General features: G+C 36.4%; 1 protein-coding gene across 1 annotated transcript in view; it reads right to left on the reverse strand.

Annotated features, from left to right (window-relative positions):
• Positions 1 to 20462, reverse strand: part of ADAMTS3 (ADAM metallopeptidase with thrombospondin type 1 motif 3) — a 256615-nt gene that overhangs the window by 126748 nt on the left and 109405 nt on the right. Inside the window, exon 4 of the mRNA XM_041723863.1 lies at positions 12771 to 12927. Coding sequence (XP_041579797.1) covers positions 12771 to 12927 — 157 coding nt within the window. The remainder of the gene's footprint in view (positions 1 to 12770; positions 12928 to 20462) is intronic.

Consider the following 20462-nt stretch of genomic DNA (forward strand, 5'->3'; position numbering starts at 1 on the left):
GGAGGGGCAGAGGCAGAGGGAGAAGCAGGCTTCTTCCTGAGCAGGGAGCCCGAGATCATGACCTGAGCCAAAGGCAGATGCTTAATGGACTGAGCCACCAAGCATCTCTGTCTTCATACTTTTTGAAGGCATAAACTATGGACCCCTATTCCATCTCTCATAAATGTTCTAGTTTTCTTATGAACTAGCTGAAAAATGTGAGCTCTTTTTCCTTCTCTGTGAGATAGGAAATAGTAAAGATTGTTAAAGGGATACATGTTGATAGTTTAATATCAAAAAAAAAAAAAAGTCACCACTGGGATTTCTGATTTCTTTAGTGTTCTAAATATTCAGTTTGAAGATCTAATTTTAAAACTGGCTCAAAAGATCCGATTAAAATGTTTGAATCTATTTTTACAGGATATCCTTGGCTAACTTTACACTAAAAAAATTTAACACACTTGGACTGTCTTCCTTTGGCTATGAAACACCTTTCACAGAAATGGCCATTAAGGTGGGGTTAGAGTATGTGTGGAAAGGGGTTTGAACAAAGAATGTATATGATACCATCTTAATGTAACATGTTCTTATACTAATTGAAATATATTTTCTGAAATAATCACTTGTATTCTGGCCCTATACCGAAAAATATAAGGGATATTCTCTGGGGACTAAACATTGAAAACTTCTGGTTTCCCATTTCCGTAGTTTTCCTGCTGTATATCACATTCAAGTTGTTCTTTAAGCTTTAGTCACTGGATCTGAGTACCTGAAGCAAGAAACTGCCTTCATGACTAGCCTTATTAATTTTTCCTTTGTTATTGCCAAGAATTGAAGAAGACTAAAACAGATGACCTCCCTATTTCAACTGAAGGAGGATTGGACATGGTACCTCTGTCACTTTTAACACCATTCTTCTATCTCTGCACCAAAAGTTTTTAACAAATCTGCAAAAGTAAGTATATGGACTCATTATGATTATACTATTATGCTCTGCTTTGCACAAAAAAAAAACACCTAGTAGTTTTAATCATATCATAAATAAAACATCAGGTTTCTATATTCACAAAGAGAATAGATCTGATTTATTCCTTTAATCACAAATAAAATTCTGTAGAATTTGGGATAAAATTCTTTATTTGCAGATACTAGTCAGAAAAAAGAAAATAACAGTCAGGTAGTATTAAGACTCCAAATTTAGAGATATAGACACTGATAAAATGAAAATTCCAGGGCTCTCCTAGTGACTCAGGATGTCAAAGCTATATTTGTGACACAATTTAGACTACAAATCATGTGGTAAGTTACGCTTGCGTTAAGACAATAGAATTTTTTTCTGACACTGATTCCATTTGTAACCCTATTTTTCACTATTTTGCATTCGGCATTTTATCATTTTTCATCCAAACTTATAAAATGAGGGGAAAAGATTCTAACAAGTGCTCTCTCAACATTCCTTTGATATATATGGTTTCTGTAACTACAGCAATGTAGACCACTGAAATAGGATACCTTGTGCAATGGGAAGGATATTTGGAAAATATAATGTTTATTCTTCTCTGTATCTGGGTGTAGATGATTCACTAATCATCCCCAACAGTGTCCAGGAGGCCTTGAGTGAAAAGAAGGAGGCCATTGGACAGTCAGATTGTTGCGTCAAGAATAAAAGACAACTCAATATTCAGCTTGTGGAATTCAAGTAAGATTTTTCCAAAGAAAAGAAATTGGTAAGCAAGGCAGGATGGAGAGAAAGGATGTTGTAAGTCTCTTAGTTCTCACATAACAAATCAACGTCAGGACTGGAGGTGAGAATACAGCAGTTTCTTATTTGCATGTTTGGTTGGTATTTGCGTTTTCCTCTTAGGAGATGAAAGTCCTAGCCATTGTCAGTCTTAGGCATGAGACTGGAGCAGGGAGGACAAAGCATTTAATCAAAGGAAGGAAAAGGCAAGCTGGACTCTTTTGATCTTGCACTGCTTCTGGGACAAGAGAGACAAGCAGGAATGAGGAGACTGGTTCTTCTTCCCAGCTCCCTTCAAGGCCAAGTCTCAGAAGAGAAGGAACATGGTATTAAACCATACAGGTCTATGGGGGATCTCCAAGCACCAGAGCTTTTTCTCCTTACTCTGTCTTGGGGGTTCTAAAAGGAGGACACCACAGGAGCTGCCAGCCCAACCGTCTGGTTGCAGCCAAGGAAGCCACAACTCTCCCTTGGATCTGGTGCTACAGGAAGAGCAGTATCATGGTTTCCTGGATAGCCTGTAATATGGGCTGCAAAACCAGGCTCAGGTGGGTACCACAACAGAAGCTATGGTGGACCATGTGGGCTGCTGCGTGAGGGTGCTTGCCAAACTCAGGGTGGTCTGCTGCACCACTGAGAGCAGCCTCCAGGCATATTGAGAAAGATCTGCAGGGAAAGCCAGCAGGGCCAGCCGCAGCCAGGCAGATGCAGAATATCAGCCAGTGGGGCCTACTCCGCCAGCAAAAGACACCCACATACCAATTAACGTAGAAAACTGCACAAAATTAAAACGTGATGCATTCCACATTGTCGGATAGCTGGGCTTCTCACTCCTCTTTTCTTCTTCATTTTCTCCATGAATATTTGTACAGAATTAGTATGTGCTACAACGTAACTGTATTAATGAAAGGAAGGGCAATTGTCATGATTTCTAGCACTGAGGGTAAATTCTTGGCTTCCCATTTACTCAAAGTCTATTCAGGAATACAGAACTTGAATTTCATTCCAATCACGTAAGTTGCTTTATCAAAGTTGTCATAAGGTCACAAAGAAAAGGAACAGAGAAGCGTGATGCCGTTTATGCACTCTGTGAATTGAGGTCTGCATTGCAACATAAAGTGGGCCATATAACTAGGAAAGATGAAAAATCCATAAAAGTTGGGGTTTAAATTGAGAATAAAAATCTGAGTGATTATTGTAATAATTATTTTCACCAACATCCAGGCTTCAGATCTCAAATCTATAAAAATAATCTCAATGTATATCACAAATGTTCATCTGTATTTTGTATACGTCTGAGATGACAGGATGTTAGAACACTTCTTCCATAAAGTTAAGAAAGAGAAAGAGTACTGGTGAGTGAGAGAGAGATACTGGGAACTCAGATGATAGCAACCTGATATCAACCCTGTAATAACCACAATGCTTTTGCTGACTTTTCAAATACTGTTGACTTTTCAAATGACAGAAGGATCTTTTAGAAGACAAAAAAAAAAACCTAGCCTGCTGAATTAATTATACTTCCTTTAAATAGAAATAGGATGGTGCATATACCATACCTAGCAGTGATTTCCATAGGACTTCCCACTGGACTCAAAAGCCAAGCCCAGTATCACAGAATGAGGAAGGGCAATGTTTATTTGCATCAAATCCCTATTGGCTTTATCTAAATATGTCATCCAAAATGGAGGATGAAGAAATTAAAAATCTGTCTTTCAATACTCTGATTTCTTATTACTAGAAGGCTATCCAGTGGCATTTTATCAGTATGAGGATCATGGCATAGGATACAAAGAAAATCTACTTTTATCACTCATTCATCTCATCTAAAGGGCTTAGACGTTTCTTTTATTCCTTTAGTTTGTGGAGTAAGACCTGAAAAAACATGAAAACATGACAACCAGACCTGCCATAGTGCTGAGACAGAGAACTGAAGTTAGAATGCAGAGTTTTAATACCACACAGACCTTATTCTTAATACTTTGAGAACACACAGCAACCCAAAGCACACTCAAGAGAAACATCTTCCACAGGAATTGGCTACAGAAATACCCACAATTAAAGGCTGTCCTTTGAACAAGAATATATGCAAAAGCTTAGGATACTTGGATTATTAACCAAAGCTCTGAAATAATGAACAAATATTTCACCCTAAAAGCAAAGAACAAGTTAATGGTTATAACAGTTGGTCATAATAGTGGTGGAAGATAAACAAACAGGGGCACCTGGGTAGCTCAGTCAGTTAAGTATTCAGTTCTTGATTTTGGCAAGATCATGAGGTCATGATCTCAGGGTTGTGAGACCGAGCCCCAAGTCAGGCTCTGTGCTCAATGGGAAATTTGCTTGAGATTCTCTCTCCCTGTCTCTCTGCCCCTTCCCTGCTCTTGCTTTCTCTCTTTCTAAAATAAGTAAATCTTAAAAAAAGAAAAAAAAAAAGATAAACAAACAAAACCAGTTTGAACTAATGCCTCTTTCAGACTTGTCAAGCATTTTTTCCAGAGACTCAGTAAAGTACTGGAAAGTAATAAAAAGAATATGCTAACTACTTATCTCCAGTAAACTTTATAGTCTCACTTAGGGAAATGGCTCCAATCATTCCTAAAATAAATCTTTCCACCTTATACAAAGTCCTAATTTCAAGAATTTCCATTAAGAATTTTTTAATTTAGATATTTAGATTATATGGATTATAGCTGAAAATCAGAGTAAAATTTCTGGTATCCAGAAAGAAAAAAAACAAGGATTTAACTCCCCTTGCAGAATCATGCATTAAAGAAGCATGCATTTTGGCCTTACTGTAGACCTCACATTTTAATTCATAGATTCTATAATCTAATCTCAAATGATTTTCAAATAGAAATATTACTCCTGTACTACACTTATTTTTCCCCTTTGTTCTATTTTTCTTCAACATATATCCCTAACTTCCATTTCATCTACCTGAAAGATGCCCTGTAGGGAGAGGGATAGAAATACCCCATAAAGAAAGAGAGGATTAAGAATGATACACCTGAATCCTCCACCGGGATGTAAGGAACCTGTGTACCAAAAAAAAATTGTTTACAAAATACCAAAGTGAAGGAATAGCATTGATCCTCATAAATAATTTTATATTTAAAGTTAACAGCTGATGATGCAGTAGGAAAAAAAAAACAATGAAAAACATATATAAATAAAACCTCCCTAGAGCAAGTTATCTTCTTTAAAAATATTAATCATGTTAATTAGAACCAGAAATAATGAAACAAAAGATTACTAAGCCTCTAGAAATATTTGAATTCCCTACAGTATCCTTCCCCCTCACTAACGTGAAAGTTTACAAGTAAGCCGTACCTGGAAAGAAATTAAGTACAGGCTTTAAAATATGTTTAAGCAGGCATATTTGGCATGTGCAGGGTCAAAATGTACTTAATATTCCACTAAAAATAGAGTCTACCCCTCCTAAGTAAAAGCAGTTCATGTGTAAAGCCAAACACTAAAAGTGTATTCTGATAATAGGATGTATTTTATATTCAGAAAGAACACACATTTTTTTTGTAATTAATAATGTTTTCTTTAATTAATTTTTATTGGTGTTCAATTTACCAACATACAGAAAAACACCCAGTGCTCATCCCGTCAAGTGTCCCCCTCAGGGCCCCTCACCCATTCCCCCCCACCCCCCGCCCTCCTCCCCTTCCACCACCCCTAGTTCGTTTCCCCGAGTTAGGAGTCTTTATGTTCTGTCTCCCTTCCTGATATTTCCCAACATTTCTTCTCCTTTCCCTTCTATTCCCTTTCACTATTATTTATATTCCCCAAATGAATGAGAACATACACTGTTTGTCCTTCTCCGATTGACTTACTTCACTCAGCATAATACCCTCCAGTTCCATCCACGTTGAAGCGAATGGTGGGTATTTGTCGTTTCTAATTGCTGAGGAATATTCCATTGTATACATAGACCACATCTTCTTTATCCATCATCTTTCGATGGACACCGAGGCTCCTTCCACAGTTTGGCTATTGTGGCCATTGCTGATAGAAACATCGGGGTGCAGGTGTCCCGACGTTTCATTGCATCTGAATCTTTGGGGTAAATCCCCAGCAGTGCAATTGCTGGGTCGTAGGGCAGGTCTATTTTTAACTCTTTGAGGAACCTCCACACAGTTTTCCAGGAGTTGGTTCTTTGAAAGAACACACATTTTTAATACTAACAAAGTTTTTCTTGGTAACTGCTCTCTCATGAGTCAATAATTGATAGTTGCTTTTTTTAAAGATTTCATTTATTTATTTGAGAGACAGAAAGGAAGAGAACACAAGCAGGGAGAGGGGGCAGAGGGAGAAGCAGACTCCCCACTGGGCAGGGAGCCCGACACCTGAGGCAAAGGCAGATGCTTAACTGACTGAGTCACCCAGACACTCCAATACAGTTACTTCTGAGTAGTCAATCATTTAAGAATCAATGTCCAGCCTATATTATCTGCATTGGCTTTGTATCCTAATATAAATGAACTGTTTTCAATTTTGTTTCAATCACCTAGATATATCTAAAAACTTCAAATTCTCTTATCCTTTAATGTCACATCAATAACTAATTAGTAATCCAGAAGCTCTGATTTCTCAATACAGTTTGTATCTTTCCATATTCAATTCTTTATCAGAAAAGAATGGAGTTACATTTTTAAGACTTTAATCCTGATCTATATAAACAAACTCCTTTCATGATATCTATTCATGAAGGGATAGAATAGACCCCATTAGACATTCTAATACAAGAAAATAAAAGTATTATCTTTTATCTTTCATATCTGAAAGCATCACTTTGCTTCATTTTTTCATTTTACAATTCAGTCTTTAATTGCCTTCTTTTGCCAATAATTATTATAAATACATAGATTATGAAATCTGCAAACAAACTTAAGAAGGAATTACATAAATGTAATTAGTATTTCCATATGAATCCACTGGTAGTAGCTCTGACAAATGGCTGATCTTAGATATATTATACCAAACTATGCAGCTGAGTAAAAATGAATAAAATTTATCATTTAACATATACCTAAAAGAATGACTGCTATTTGACAGATCTTAATAATTTAGTTAAATAATGTTTGATACTTCATTTAAAATCATTTCTCTCATGTGATTTTGTTTTGTTTTGTTTTGTTTTTTTGGTAGCTTGCAAAGTCCATCACTGTTCCTCTTTAATCGGGGCATAGGTCATGAGAACTTCCAAATACAATAGTTATAGCACCTACTGACTTTTCTATAGATACAAGGAAGGACTCTGCCTAGGAAGTTCCTGGAGTCACTAAAATAAGAAATAGTCTTCCCATTATTCTAATTCTTGTTTCATAGTTTCATTCCCTGGCAACCAGGAGCAACTCCCAAATCATTTCTGACTTGTATATGTTTCCCACCTGGGACAAAGACACTCCTTCACAGCACCATGACAACCATGCCAGCGACACAAGCGCTTGGGTTCATGCAGGAAAATGGAAATCCTGAAAGGAAGCTAGGAGATAAAGGCTTACTATTCCTTGTTTCCCACTGGTAGGAAGTAATTACAAAAATTACTTTAACACAAAGCTTCTGGTGAGTGAATAGTTTGTAATTTGATGGGAGAAGCTTAAGGGCCTAGGAATTAAATAAAAAATATGAAAAGCTGAATGATGTCATACAAGTACAACTCCCTCCCCTTTCCCCCAAAATAGACTGCCTAAAGCAAACTTCTTAGGGACAACAATGTAGACATTCTTAAGAGATAGTCAGGGATATGTTTTGTTTTTCATCGGAGCTTAGATTCAGTGGAGGTGAACTTTATGTCCCTTTATTGGTTGATTAACCACGTTATTACCAAATGAAATTTCAAAAACTAGTAAAATATAAAATAATTTTGTCAAAACTGAATGTCCACAAATGGGTGTGATTTTCATCCTCCCAAAGCAGAAAATTTTTAAAAAAGAGTAAAATTCAACTCTCCCCCCCATAATGAAGTAGACAAGTTGTTTTGTTTTGTTTTGTTTTTTGACAAGTTTCTTATCATAAGCATGAACAGTTTATGTTTGTTGTTTACTGAAAAGGATGGTATTTCTATGACAGAAATTGGCAGTACTATGTGTTATAAACACCTGCCAATTCTGCATTGGAAGAGATTATTTATATTGCCAGACATAAAACTGTTTTAGGTCTTAAAAGAGAAATTCTAAAGCAGAGTACTGCATCTGTGATTTTACAAATTCAGTATATTTTCAAACAGTTCTTCACATTTTTCTACATCTTAAAAATAATACAACTTCCTTATGAAGAGTAGAGGAAAGAGAATCTGTGTAATATATGGAAATTGTTGAGGATTTGTGTTATTGTTGAATAATAGCATAGAATATATTATCTCAACAGGTTCAAAGCTGTGACTTTTATTGGAAACCTAGATAAATATTTTAAAAGGATAAGTAATCAAAATAGATGTTTGCTTTTCATCAAGTGGAATATTTTATTCCACTATAGGTTGAGTGTGGTGGAAGCATATTTTCTGCTTTGCATTTAGTTTTGGATTTTTTTCTTTCTTTTTTTTTTTTTTTTTTTTTTTTTTTTTTTAGGACAAAATGTCCTCCTCCCCTACAGTGATAGGTAGCAAATATCTTTCATGGGCTTCCAATTCTGCGCAAGGTACATCTTCTGATTCTCATCAATATAAAGTTAGAAAAGAGAGAGTAGAAGGCAAGCAGAGACATTCCAAACATCCACAAGCCGATATCTGCCCCTGAATCCAAGCTAACCTCTACTCACCCCTACCCCAACATGTATATAAGGGCATGCATTCATTGACTTTGACACATGATTATGAAAATATACTGCGCATTTTTTATTCACTCACTACTCCAATGGATCTTTGAACACAATATATCCAAAATTATACCCACTTGTCATTCTCCATCAAGCCTATTTCCGTTTCTCATTTTAAATATCTGAATTCTGAGAAGAGAATCCTCCAGTCTTTCAGATTAGGATTCTGACTCATCCCTGTTCACTCTTTCTCTCTCTCCATCCCCAATAAATGCTGCATCAAACAACCCCATCAGTTCTATTTCAGTCTTAATCCAATTTGGCTCCTTCTCTCCATCTCACTTTTATCGTTTAGTTCGGGAGATAATTGGTTTTAATTTAGAACACTTGCTCCAAACTATGGAAATTAAATGAATGTCAGTTATAAACTGACAAAACAACACATGTGGTCAGGCAATTCTGGAGACAACTAGCAAAATAGAGCAGAAGGTTTATTTATAGGGGCCTTGATGCTGAAACTCTGTTGGGTCAATGGTGTTTTATTTATGATAAAAAAAACTCCTGATGACTTGCTGTCAGAGAAATTTATGAAGACCATGGCCCTCAAATGCATTTTAACTACATTTTATGTATTTTAATCCTCCTCTTATAACTTACTGAAGAAAGACCTCATGTGTCTCCTAAAATAACATCCTGAATTGAACCAAACAAAGCACTATTTTATATGTTACTATAGCTTTCATTTAGAAATCAATATACTTTCCTAAACCTAGAATATGTTCAGCTTTACATTTTAGATTGATGGAATAAGGCATAAAAATATATTCTTAATTTCACTTGGAAAGTATATAATCCATGAAAAAGCTTGGCTCTCAGTCTTGAGACCAAGAAGTTAAAAGAAGAACGTTAAAGTATAATACTTAAAGTTCTGAATCTAAATGTCTTTTTGCCCTAGGAAGACATTTACACTTCTGAAATATATAGTTATAATTTGGGATTCTCAGAAGGAAGTAAATTGATAACCACTAGCAACTCAATTCAATCAGAACTTCATAAATAAGAAAATAAAATTCGTTAAGCTGCATACTAAGGTTTATCGTGGAACATTCTATGTTATATATTGGGTCAAATTTTAAAGTAATTAAGAATTAAAAAAGTAACTCCTCATCCTTTGACCCATGATTTCTGAAAACCTTTCCAAAATGTATTTTATGGCCTACTTCAACTATAAAGCAATCTTCTATTCACAATTGAAAAATTAAAAATAAAGTCTTCAGGTCTGCATTCTTTTTTTAAAAAAATATTTTATTTATTTATTCATGAGAGACAGAGAGAGAGAGGCGGACAAAGGCAGAGGGAGAAGCAGGCTCCATGCAGGGAACTTGATGTGGGACTTAATCCCTGGACTCCAGGATCACACCCTGGGCCAAAGGCAGGTGCTAAACCTCTGAGCCACCCAGGGATCCCAAGGTCTACATTCTTAAAAACAATTTATTATCAAATCAGAGTAAGATGAAGCTGATGTTACTTGATATTTTAAATAATTTTCTAAAGTAATATCCAAAATTGCCTTAAACTCCTCTTATTCTTTAAGTTTATAAGCCCTCACTACTAAATTATTTTCCCTTATCTAGCATCTAAAAATACAACAGGTATCAACATGGATGGAAATGGAGGGTATTCTGCTAAGTGAAATAAGTCAATCAAAGAAAGACAATTATATAGTTTCACTCAGATGCAGAATATAAGAAATAGTGCAAGGGACCATAAGGAAAGGAGAAACTGAAATCAAAGAGGAAGACAAACCATGAGAGACTCTTAACTCTGGGAAACACTGAGGGTCGCTGGAGAGGAGGCACAACAAGGAGAGTAGGGGGTCTAGGGGGGTAGGAGGATGGGGATAACTGGGTGACAGGCATTAAAGAGGGCATAGGATGTGATGAGCACTGGGTGTTATACGCAACTAATGAATTATTGAAAACTTCATCTGAAACTAATGATGTATTACACGTTGGCAAACTGAATTTAGATAAAATATTTAAATTAAAAAAGAAAGATACAATAGGTATTAAAGGTATTTCTCACAATTTTCTTATTTCAATTGAAAAAAAAAAATCTTTTCTCCTTCTCTGTAAATATCAGACTACTAAAAAAGTACCAGGACTGATATTTATAGAAATGGATACCCTCAGGGACTGAAATGGAGCAACAGAGTACAGCAGCTTTTTGAGACTATAAGCATAATAGAAGGAGCAAGTGGGAGAAAAGTCATAATGACTTATGTATTAAGACTTCCCAGTCCTCTAATACAATTCTATAGCATGTGGGCTATGCTTGTCTAAAAGATATTTAACCACTGCCTCACAAAAGATATTAGATATTATTAAAAACTAAACTATAGAAAAAGTGCTGTATCCTACTATCTATCCTTTGACACAACTAGTTCTCTGATTTAGAATGACATTTTTAAAAAAGTGAAAATATGAATGAGAACTAAGAGGAACATGTCTACAATACAAAGGCAAGCAATTCCTAACTGTTCGACTTTAATTAAAACTCATAACATGTAAATCTTTGTACAAAATAAATGATGTTAATAATTAATAGCAATAACAAAAGCTAACGTCGACTAGCCATCTATTATTGTTGAGGGCTAAATTCAACAATCTGCATATATTACTTCTAATTTTTATTATTATAATTGTGCAATGTATTTTAATTCTTTATTCACAGCCTCAGTTTTGAGGCTCAGAAAGGTTAATTACTAATCTAAGGCAACAGAACAACTTGATGTTTTATAAGCTATTACATCTGTCTAAATGAACAGTGTACTCTCTTCCAATTACACCACAGTTCTCCCCTAGGATAGGGACATATATTACAGTATTGCATCTATTAACTCAGTGTTGCTGCTTGAAATCAGAGATTTCTCAAAAACTCTGCAGACCACATCAATTTTTTTTTTTTTTTAGGAGATTGTTTTCTTTTCTTTTCTTTTTTTTTTAATTAATTTTTATTGGTGTTCAATTTACCAACATACAGAAAAACACCCAGTGCTCATCCCGTCATCAATTTTAAATTTATTTTAAACTGTACTATTCCAATACATAAATAAATAAATAAATAAATAAATAAATAAATAAATAAATAAACTGTACTATTCCATTAGTATGGCATATTAAGGGAAATGAGGTATCTGAAAATCAACCTAACTAGATAACAACTCTCAAGAGGCAAGATATCATTAATCTAGAATCTAGATTGTTAAATTAAAAAGATTATTTAGGGCAGCCCAGGTGGCTCAGGGGTTTAACGCCGCCTTCAACCCAGGGCGTGATCCTGGAGACCCGGGATCGAGTCCCACATCAGGCTCCCTGCATGGAGCCTGTGTCTCTGCCTCTCTTTTCTCTCTCTCTCTCTCTCTCTCTCTCCCTCTCACTGTGTCTCTTATGAATAAATAAATAAAATCTTTAAAAAAAAAGATTATTTATATTCCTGACATTTCTCTGGGGGAAATTTCTATTATCTCTAATTCAGATAGTTGGACTGACAAAAGTAAATACAGACTTCTTGAAATTTGATTAAAATAACACAGATTCACAAGTATCCTTTCTTTTCCAAAAGGGAACTTCTATATCCAACTTATAAAAACATCTCTTTAATAACAAATTATTTTCAGATTTCATTGAAACATACAAAACTAAAAAAGCTTCACATGCCATATTAATTGACTTTAGTGGTCCAGCCTGTTTTGAAATAAAATTTGGCAGAATCATTCAACTCATTCTCTCTCCCATATTGTCAAAAAGGTTTGCAAAATAGTCAAATAGCTTAAAGTCAAATAGCATTCTTATTTTCAAATGTGTCTATCACATATTTATCTCTCTGCCATGTCAATATATCTCATTTTAAAGGTTTGAAAATAATACTAATAATTCATAATTTAGAATCATATTTTGCCTTCTCAAAGGCAAAAATATTTTCAACCTTTAACAGAAGCTAGAGAAAGGAAAATTTCAATGTGAAACTTGAAAAGAAATCGTAAATAACAAACATATTGGGAACACAATAATGCACTGGAATAAAATAATACCAATAACATATATTCTACTATGTGGTTAAAAAAAAGGAGGGCCATATTTCATGAATTATAAACTTCTTTTGCTATCTCCACATTATGCAAGAGCACAGGGCTATCACACTCTCTTAATTGATTGGGAGAGTTGTTTTCATCATATCTTAAAATTATGGTTAATTATCAAGCCTTGTCAAAGATGCCTACCTCTGTATTGGCAGTCGTGGGACATGTTTATGGGAGCCCGTTCTACGGCTGATCTCTTGTAGACAACATGAATCCTTCCATTTTTTTCCTCCATCTGCTTACCTCTTTCCAAAGGTTCAATGAAATACTCATCATTATCACTTTTTATCATTCCAGCCTAGAGAAAGCATAAAATGTGTTATTTTAAAAAAAGAAGTATCTGTCATCTTTAGCTCACAAGTACCTTTTTAAATGGCAAGAATATAATTTGTGAAAACTAATGCTTTTTCTTTCTACTTTTGGCTATAAATCTAAAATGGTTAAGTAATTCATATAAGATAGAAATTCATAAACGGTAGGAGGAATAAAATAATTCATACAAGGTATAATAAGAACTTTATAAAGGATAAGAATAAGAAAATCACACAATGTATACATTTCATCAGACTGCAAAAGAAGTACATTTATATATTCTACTTGGTATTATATCTCTAAATGAAATCTTGCAGGGGAAAGAAACTCAAGAAACATCTCTAATATCCCATAAACATCCATTGTGGAGCTATCCATGCATAGTTAGTATTAAATCATTAACATTTTCTTTCCATACCACTATGATATGAGAAGAATGAGTTCCTTTATTTTTTTTTTTTTTAATTTATGATAGTCAGAGAGAGAGAGAGAGGCAGAGACACAGGCAGAGGGAGAAGCAGGCTCCATGCACCGGGAGCCCAACGTGGGATTCGATCCCGGGTCTCCAGGATCGCGCCCTGGGCCAAAGGCAGGCGCCAAACCGCTGCGCCACCCAGGGATCCCGAATGAGTTCCTTTAAATAGCCTCTTTAAGCTTCAGTAGAAATCCTGCATTTCTAATATTTATTAATTTGAAGAACTAACTCCTGTTTGTGCTATCTTAATGATTATTAAGATGATTAATACATATTTATATGTATTAACTTGATGATTTTATACATATTTTTCCCTCCTCAAACCTCATCCTTCCATACTAAAACAGTTATTCTTGTGTTCATTGCCTTCTACCTCTCTAATATTTATACTCTTTTTCTTTCTGTTTCATCTTCTATTTAGAAAATACCAGGACTATATTCAGTACTATAGCTGAATAGAAATTATGGTTTTGTCTGAAATTGTCTCCTCATTAGATACCAAGTCTACATTATAGTCAAGTAATTACAGCTCATATTTCTACTATAAAGATCATACATTAATATGTAATATTAATTTAAATTTCAGTACATTTATTTGAAAATAAAGTTCAAGAAATACTGTGTTAGTGTGGGAATCGTAATTATTTTGGAGATACACATCGGATCTAGAAGTCAGTCTTATTTTTCTTCTGAAGCCCTTGACCAATTCTATCTTTTCAAATTATGAGATCACTTGCTCTTATGAAACATAGGCTGGGCCTTGGGAATTCTCATCCCTTCTAGCTGTTGATCTAATGGTTCCACCACTCTCTGTTGAGGAACACAGAAAGGAAAGGGTAGGGTACACCTTACCAAATGGCATTTGTTTGCAGCAAATAAGCCTCTGACTATAGTTTTTGTATTACATTCAACTCTGTTCCCTGGTTTCCATTCTGATTTCTTCCACTTGGCATGCTCTATCCTCTCCTTCCACTGTGTCAGCCTCACAGGGAGGTCTTAGGTGCTAGGGTGTCCCCATATGCATTTCTACACTCACCCCAATGCTGTGCAAAAAAAGCCTTTGAATTTATGTGACCATGTCTCACAAGAAAATATCATCATAAGTCCTTCACCATGCTTAATCCTCACCCTGTTGAACAAACTTCTAGCCTTCACTAAAAAGAACACTGAGCTAATGGGCATTCGATATCAATGCTGACCTTCAAGACCTATTTGGAGTTGTTTTCTCCTCTGGTTAATACCTCTTCCCCTCGTCCTGTACTGTGAAATGCAGTGTTTTTCACAAGGGGCCTGATTCATCTTTCCCCTTTGGAATTATTCCTACTGTCAATGGATCTTCTCTACAAATATAATTTTCAACATTTTTCTCACGCTTACCAATAGTCATTTTAATCTCTTTAGCATCGGTGCCCTATCTTTATGTCTCTTTATATCAGTAATTTCAACATCACCATTTTTATCCTTCTCAGGCATGTATGGTTTAATAATGTTCATAAAACATATTCAAACTAAGGACAAACACAGTACCACATCCAAGCCTTAAATGTCCTGGCTCATCATTAATGCCACCCATTGGTGGTAGGCAGCATTAACTGGCTTTCTCTTGATAACACAGGTCTGTTGATATACATTGAAGTTTATAAATTGAGGTTTATCAGCATGGGACTTCAGTATTCATCTTTATTCTCATCTTTCCTTTGCCCAAAATCCATCCAGTCACCATGTTCTATAAGGTTTCTTACTTTCTTATCCCATCCTTCTCTTTCCACCACCACTTTAGTTACAGACCTCATCATTGCTCATCTGGATTACAGAAACCTCCTATCTTGAGACTTTCCATAAATTATGATTCTCCCAGATGAGTGCCTAACTGTGGATGGAAATAGTGGTCAATGAAGCAACTCTGAGAACTGGGCAATGGCTAGTGGGGACATTTGAAAGTGATGGGAAGGCAGTGAGGATTAGCTCACATGCCATTAAAAAACATTTCTACATATCTCCTATTGCAAACATTCAAATCCCAAGCCCCATGATACTACTTTCCCCACTAAGCCAGATTCCATTTCCTGGCTCTCTTTTTGCAGTTGGCTGTGAACCATGTTAACTGTATCCTACCCAGGGAAGTGGTAGTGGTGAATACCAAGAATAGGGATAGTTCATAAAAACCTCCTATGTGGGCTTCCTTATGCTGTTTCCCTTATGACTGGGCGAACACAGGTAATACAAAAATTTAACACAGCTAACCCTGTGTTCATCCCTTAGAAGGCAATGAAAATTTAAGCCAAGTTGAGGTGGTATCAATGGCAAGGCAATGCTGGGTCACATGACCTCCAATAACTCCATGGCCAAAAAATCTGAGAGCCTACCCTTTTATTCGTTAATTTAAGCAAAGGTTAGTGAAAAAAGTATCTCATATAAAGCACTATATTAGGGATGCCTGGGTGGCTCAGTGATTGGGCCTTTGCCTTCAGCTCAGGGCCTGATCCTGGAGTCCCACATGGGGCTCCCTGCATGGAGCCTGCTTCTCCCTCTGCCTATGTCTCTGCCTCTCTCTCTCTCTCTCTCTCTCTCTCTCTCTCTCTCTGCATCTCTCATGAATAAATAAATAAAATCTTAAAAAAAGAAAAGCACTATATTAGACACCACAGTAAATAAAAGCTTCTGGTCTGTTTGCCCTCTAGTTTAAGACAATTTAGTCAAATAAACAAAATATATGTCTGCAGGTATTCAGTGAAGTATGTATGTTATGCAAAGCCCAAAAAGTTAAGTGATATCTCCCTTGAGAGTCAAATCAAGTGAGATTTTTTTTCCCCACAAGCTTACTACACACACACATAGCAATTGTCAGTAGGAGCTGTTGATTCTATATTTGAAATGACCTAAAATCTATTTCAACTGAAATCTCTCTAGTCTGCATGAGAACTTTGGCCATTGCTATTGTTCACACTGTCTCACATTCTCATACAGCACAGCTGCCAAATTGCTCTTTCAAACTATCATATTATTTTAGACACACTAGAATGTAGTAACAAATGGGCAGAATGTGTAAAGGCTTGACACATCCGGTGCTTCATTCTGGCTCCCATAAAAGCTCAGGACAGTTCTAGGTCAGCTGGGAGGCAGCTCCATTCCACACAGCCATGCAGGTATCCAGGCTGCCAGGGACTCTACCATTTCAACAGGGGCTCCCAAGTTTGCCCCATGAGAAGGCAAATAGCATGAGGAAGCCCACACGGGAGGTTTTTATGAGTTAGTCCTAGTCATGGGGCTATTCACCACTACTTACCATGTACTTCCGACTACCACTTACTTCTATGCATAAGATACAGTCCCATGGCTCAGAGCCCACTGCAAAGAGAACCAGGAAATGGAATCCGGCCATGTGCTCAGGGAGAAAAGACAAGCGGATTTTAACGAACAGATGGCAGTCTCAACTTCAAATAAGATCACCTCACGTCTTTGCTTAAAACACTTAAATTGCTTCCCGTTGCATTTCAAACCACACTCCTTACTATGGCCTTCAAGGCCAGCATCCTCTGGCTCCACCCATGCCCCTCAGGCAGTGCCACTCTCCCCTGGCTTACTATGTTCTGGCCTTCAAGGGCTTTTGTTCATTTTTCCTTTGATATTTCCAAGCTCTTTATTGTCGCAGACCTTTGAAATGCTGTTGGTTCTACGTAGAAGGCTCTTCTTCCAACATACCACACTTTCCTTCATTGCCTATTTTTCATCCTCTGAGTCTCAGCTAAAATATTCATTCCTTAAAAATGATTTTCTGACTTCCTTACCTCTACCTACATTGGGTGCCCCTGTCTAAAATTGGATCCATCTTAGCCCATCATTCTGACTCAGGGCAGTGTGCTCTTTTCTCTTATGACTCTTAACACAAATTCCAGGTCATTTCACCTATATGTTACATTTATAATCCTCCATCTCCTCAAGAGCACTGTCAGCTCAAGGTAGACTCTTTGTTCATCTTTGCTTCCTTAGGTACCAGCACCACTATTAACACAAAATATGTCTTTAACACATTTTTTTTTTTTTTTTAGTGAAAACCTACAGGAATGAATGGTATAAGTGAAGGGATAACAGCTTTTCAGACTGGTAGTGGTCCTCACAAGGGTCTTCACAAGGTGGTGTGAGAGAAGGCACTAGAAGTGAGACGGTTGAGGCGTGAGCAAGGTTCTAAAAGGCAAAAGCCCAACACACGCTTGAGGACAGTGAGAAACCCACTCATTCAGAGCAGAGTCTATGTGGGGCAATTCTGGGAAAGGAAGCAACAGAGGACTTGTGTCCCTCAAGTGTGAGCTTTTACATATAGAATAGAGAACCACGATCACAACGGTGCATCAGTGGATGAGAACAAAGTGGTCTGGGGAGATTGATTAGATTACCTCCCAGAGGGAAGAAAGACTAGAAAGCAAGCAACAGGAGGCTAAGTAAAAGTCCAGGTGGTAGAAGAGGCAATGGGAGGAGAAAAGGAAAAGGAAGAAAAAGAAACTAAGAGTAACTACAGGACAAAACAAATACTTGGTGCTTTTTAAAAACCTAAGTTCCTCTGCTTTTACAGATTCCTCTTCTCACTCAGATGAATAACCGAAATTCTTCTGAGGTCCATTGGGTTTCCCCTGCTCTTGGCATCACCATTTTTTAGGCCTGTTTCCTTACTCACTGTTGCTGGCTCCATTCCAGCCACAATGGGCTCCTTACTGACTCCTTTGGTTTTTGTTTTTTTAACAAGGCCTAGCCTGATGACTGTCACCCTTTCAGAACATAAGCTTCAAGAGCACGGTCTTTGTCCTATTCACTGCTGCATCCCTGGGCCCAGAACAGTGCCTGGGCCAAAGTAGGTGTTTAATGTTTGAGGGAAGGTGGGAGAAGAAATTAACGTAAGAAATGAGCAAGTGAAAATAAAAACATCTTAAAAGGAAATTGAAAAGGAATGGCAAGAAGAGATGGGAGGAAAATGTTAGTGTCGTGCATCTCGGCAGGAGAGAATTTAATCAAAATAAAAGTAACTACAGTAAAGAAGACACAAAAAAGGACTATGGGAAGTAAATCAGACAAACAAAAGTATCTAATTAGAATAGCAGGGGCTGAAGAAATATTACAGAGAGTTATGGAAGAGGAAATGGTCAAAACACATATATTTCAGATCCTAGTCAGTCATTATGGGTAGATTTTTCTGCTGCTCTTCCTACCACACTGTATCAATTTTTCTCACTTGGTAGCTACCAAATAAAAGGTGACTATTCAGAAAGTACTCATGTTTTTAGACCAGACCCCCGAAGCATCAAATCTTCAGTACTAAGTCAAATATTTTATCCACTGAGATATTCATTTAGGGAGTCCTGCATTCAGTGAATGTTGTTGGAAGCTCAAAGACCATGCACTGTTACACCCCAATATTGAATAATACACTTCTGCTCTCAGATCCCCAGTTTTATTTCACAGTAGAATACCACAGTGTGACTTAGAGAAATAAAACCCAATATGCAAAATGAAAAAGTCTCAGACTGTGGCATTTCAAGTACTGGCATTATGTACTGTGCTGCCAGGTATTTACAACTGCTAGATTATAATTTAGGAGTTTTTAGAAATGTCACACATAAGAAGACATATGGTCCTAGAAGATTCTGTGAAACAGATGCAATCATGTTAACCCATCTTCAGTGTTACTTAAGTGATGTATGATAGCAAGGTAATATTTTGTAAATTTCCCTTTATGACGCAAAGCCCTCCACATTTCCCATTCTCTAATCCCATGTAACAATTCAGGAAATATTTATTGTATTTCTCCAATTATTTCCTAAAATTTAACACAGATGAAGTTTTAAAATATTTATTATGTTTCAGATAGCTTTAGGCACATTATATTAAACACATTTTATTGTTTTAATTAAGTCTTCACATGGGCCCTTTGACAGCATTTTGGAGGGGATATTTATAAAACAATGATCTATGCTAAAAAGCCAGCTGCATGATTCCCCTCTCATCTGGTCAACTCTTCCAGCTACATCACTCAACAAGCACTGCCAAGAATCCAGAATTAAGCCAAATAGCCTCTGAGGATGGAAACAGCTATCACAAAGGCCATACTCCTTACTCACTAGGAGGGGTCCTCACGGCCATATTTGACACCCAATTTTAATAAACCGGATTAGAAGGTTTCCTAATTATTGTCAGAGTGTAAATGGCAAACAAGAGTAAGGGGGTGGGGATACAGGGAGTTTCAGATGAGATAATGTCTATGAATGCCCTTTGTAAACTATAAAGCCCTACAAAAAAAAGGTAAAATTCAAGTCTCTATATGTCAATAATAAGAAAGACTAAGAAAAGACTAAACTGTTTACTTGGTTTAATATAAAAATCAGTATAAAAGATATTTTAAAGAGTTCCAACAAAATATCCAACTCTGTCAGATAATCTAAAAAACTTATGTTATGGAAACATTCCATTTCTTTTTTAAGATTTTATTTATTTATTCATGAAAGACACAGACACACAGAGAGAGAGGCAGAGACACAGGCAGAGGGAGAAACAGGCTCCACGCAGGGAGCCCGACGTGGGACTCAACCTCGGGTCTCCAGGATCAGGCCCTGGGCTGAAGGCGGCACTAAACCGCTGCACCACCCAGGCTGCCCGAAACATTCCATTTTTTATTGTAACACATAAATATCGTTTTTACTGCAGTGATTTTTGAATCTATTAAGGAAGGAGAGTAAAACCAGGTAGATTTGGGGGGATGCTAGGAAATACATGCCAAATAATATAAGACACTATTGAAGCTAAAATTAACAAAATATCCATTATTTTGTGCTAAATTGATCACCATGTTATACTAGGTCACAGCATAAAAAAAGCAGTAATAAATTTCAAATGCCTATTAAGTTTTGTTTTGTTTTGTTTTTTTAAATGTCTATAACATTTTAGACTAGTTTAATTAAACAGTTATGTTTGACATATCTAGAAGAGGCACTAAGAAAATTTATATTAATGCTATGTGTGTATGTGAGAGAGAATAAGTGTGAATACAATATTCAAGA

Source organism: Vulpes lagopus, chromosome 12 (assembly GCF_018345385.1).
Source record: "Vulpes lagopus strain Blue_001 chromosome 12, ASM1834538v1, whole genome shotgun sequence".
NCBI classification, from domain to species: domain Eukaryota; kingdom Metazoa; phylum Chordata; class Mammalia; order Carnivora; family Canidae; genus Vulpes; species Vulpes lagopus.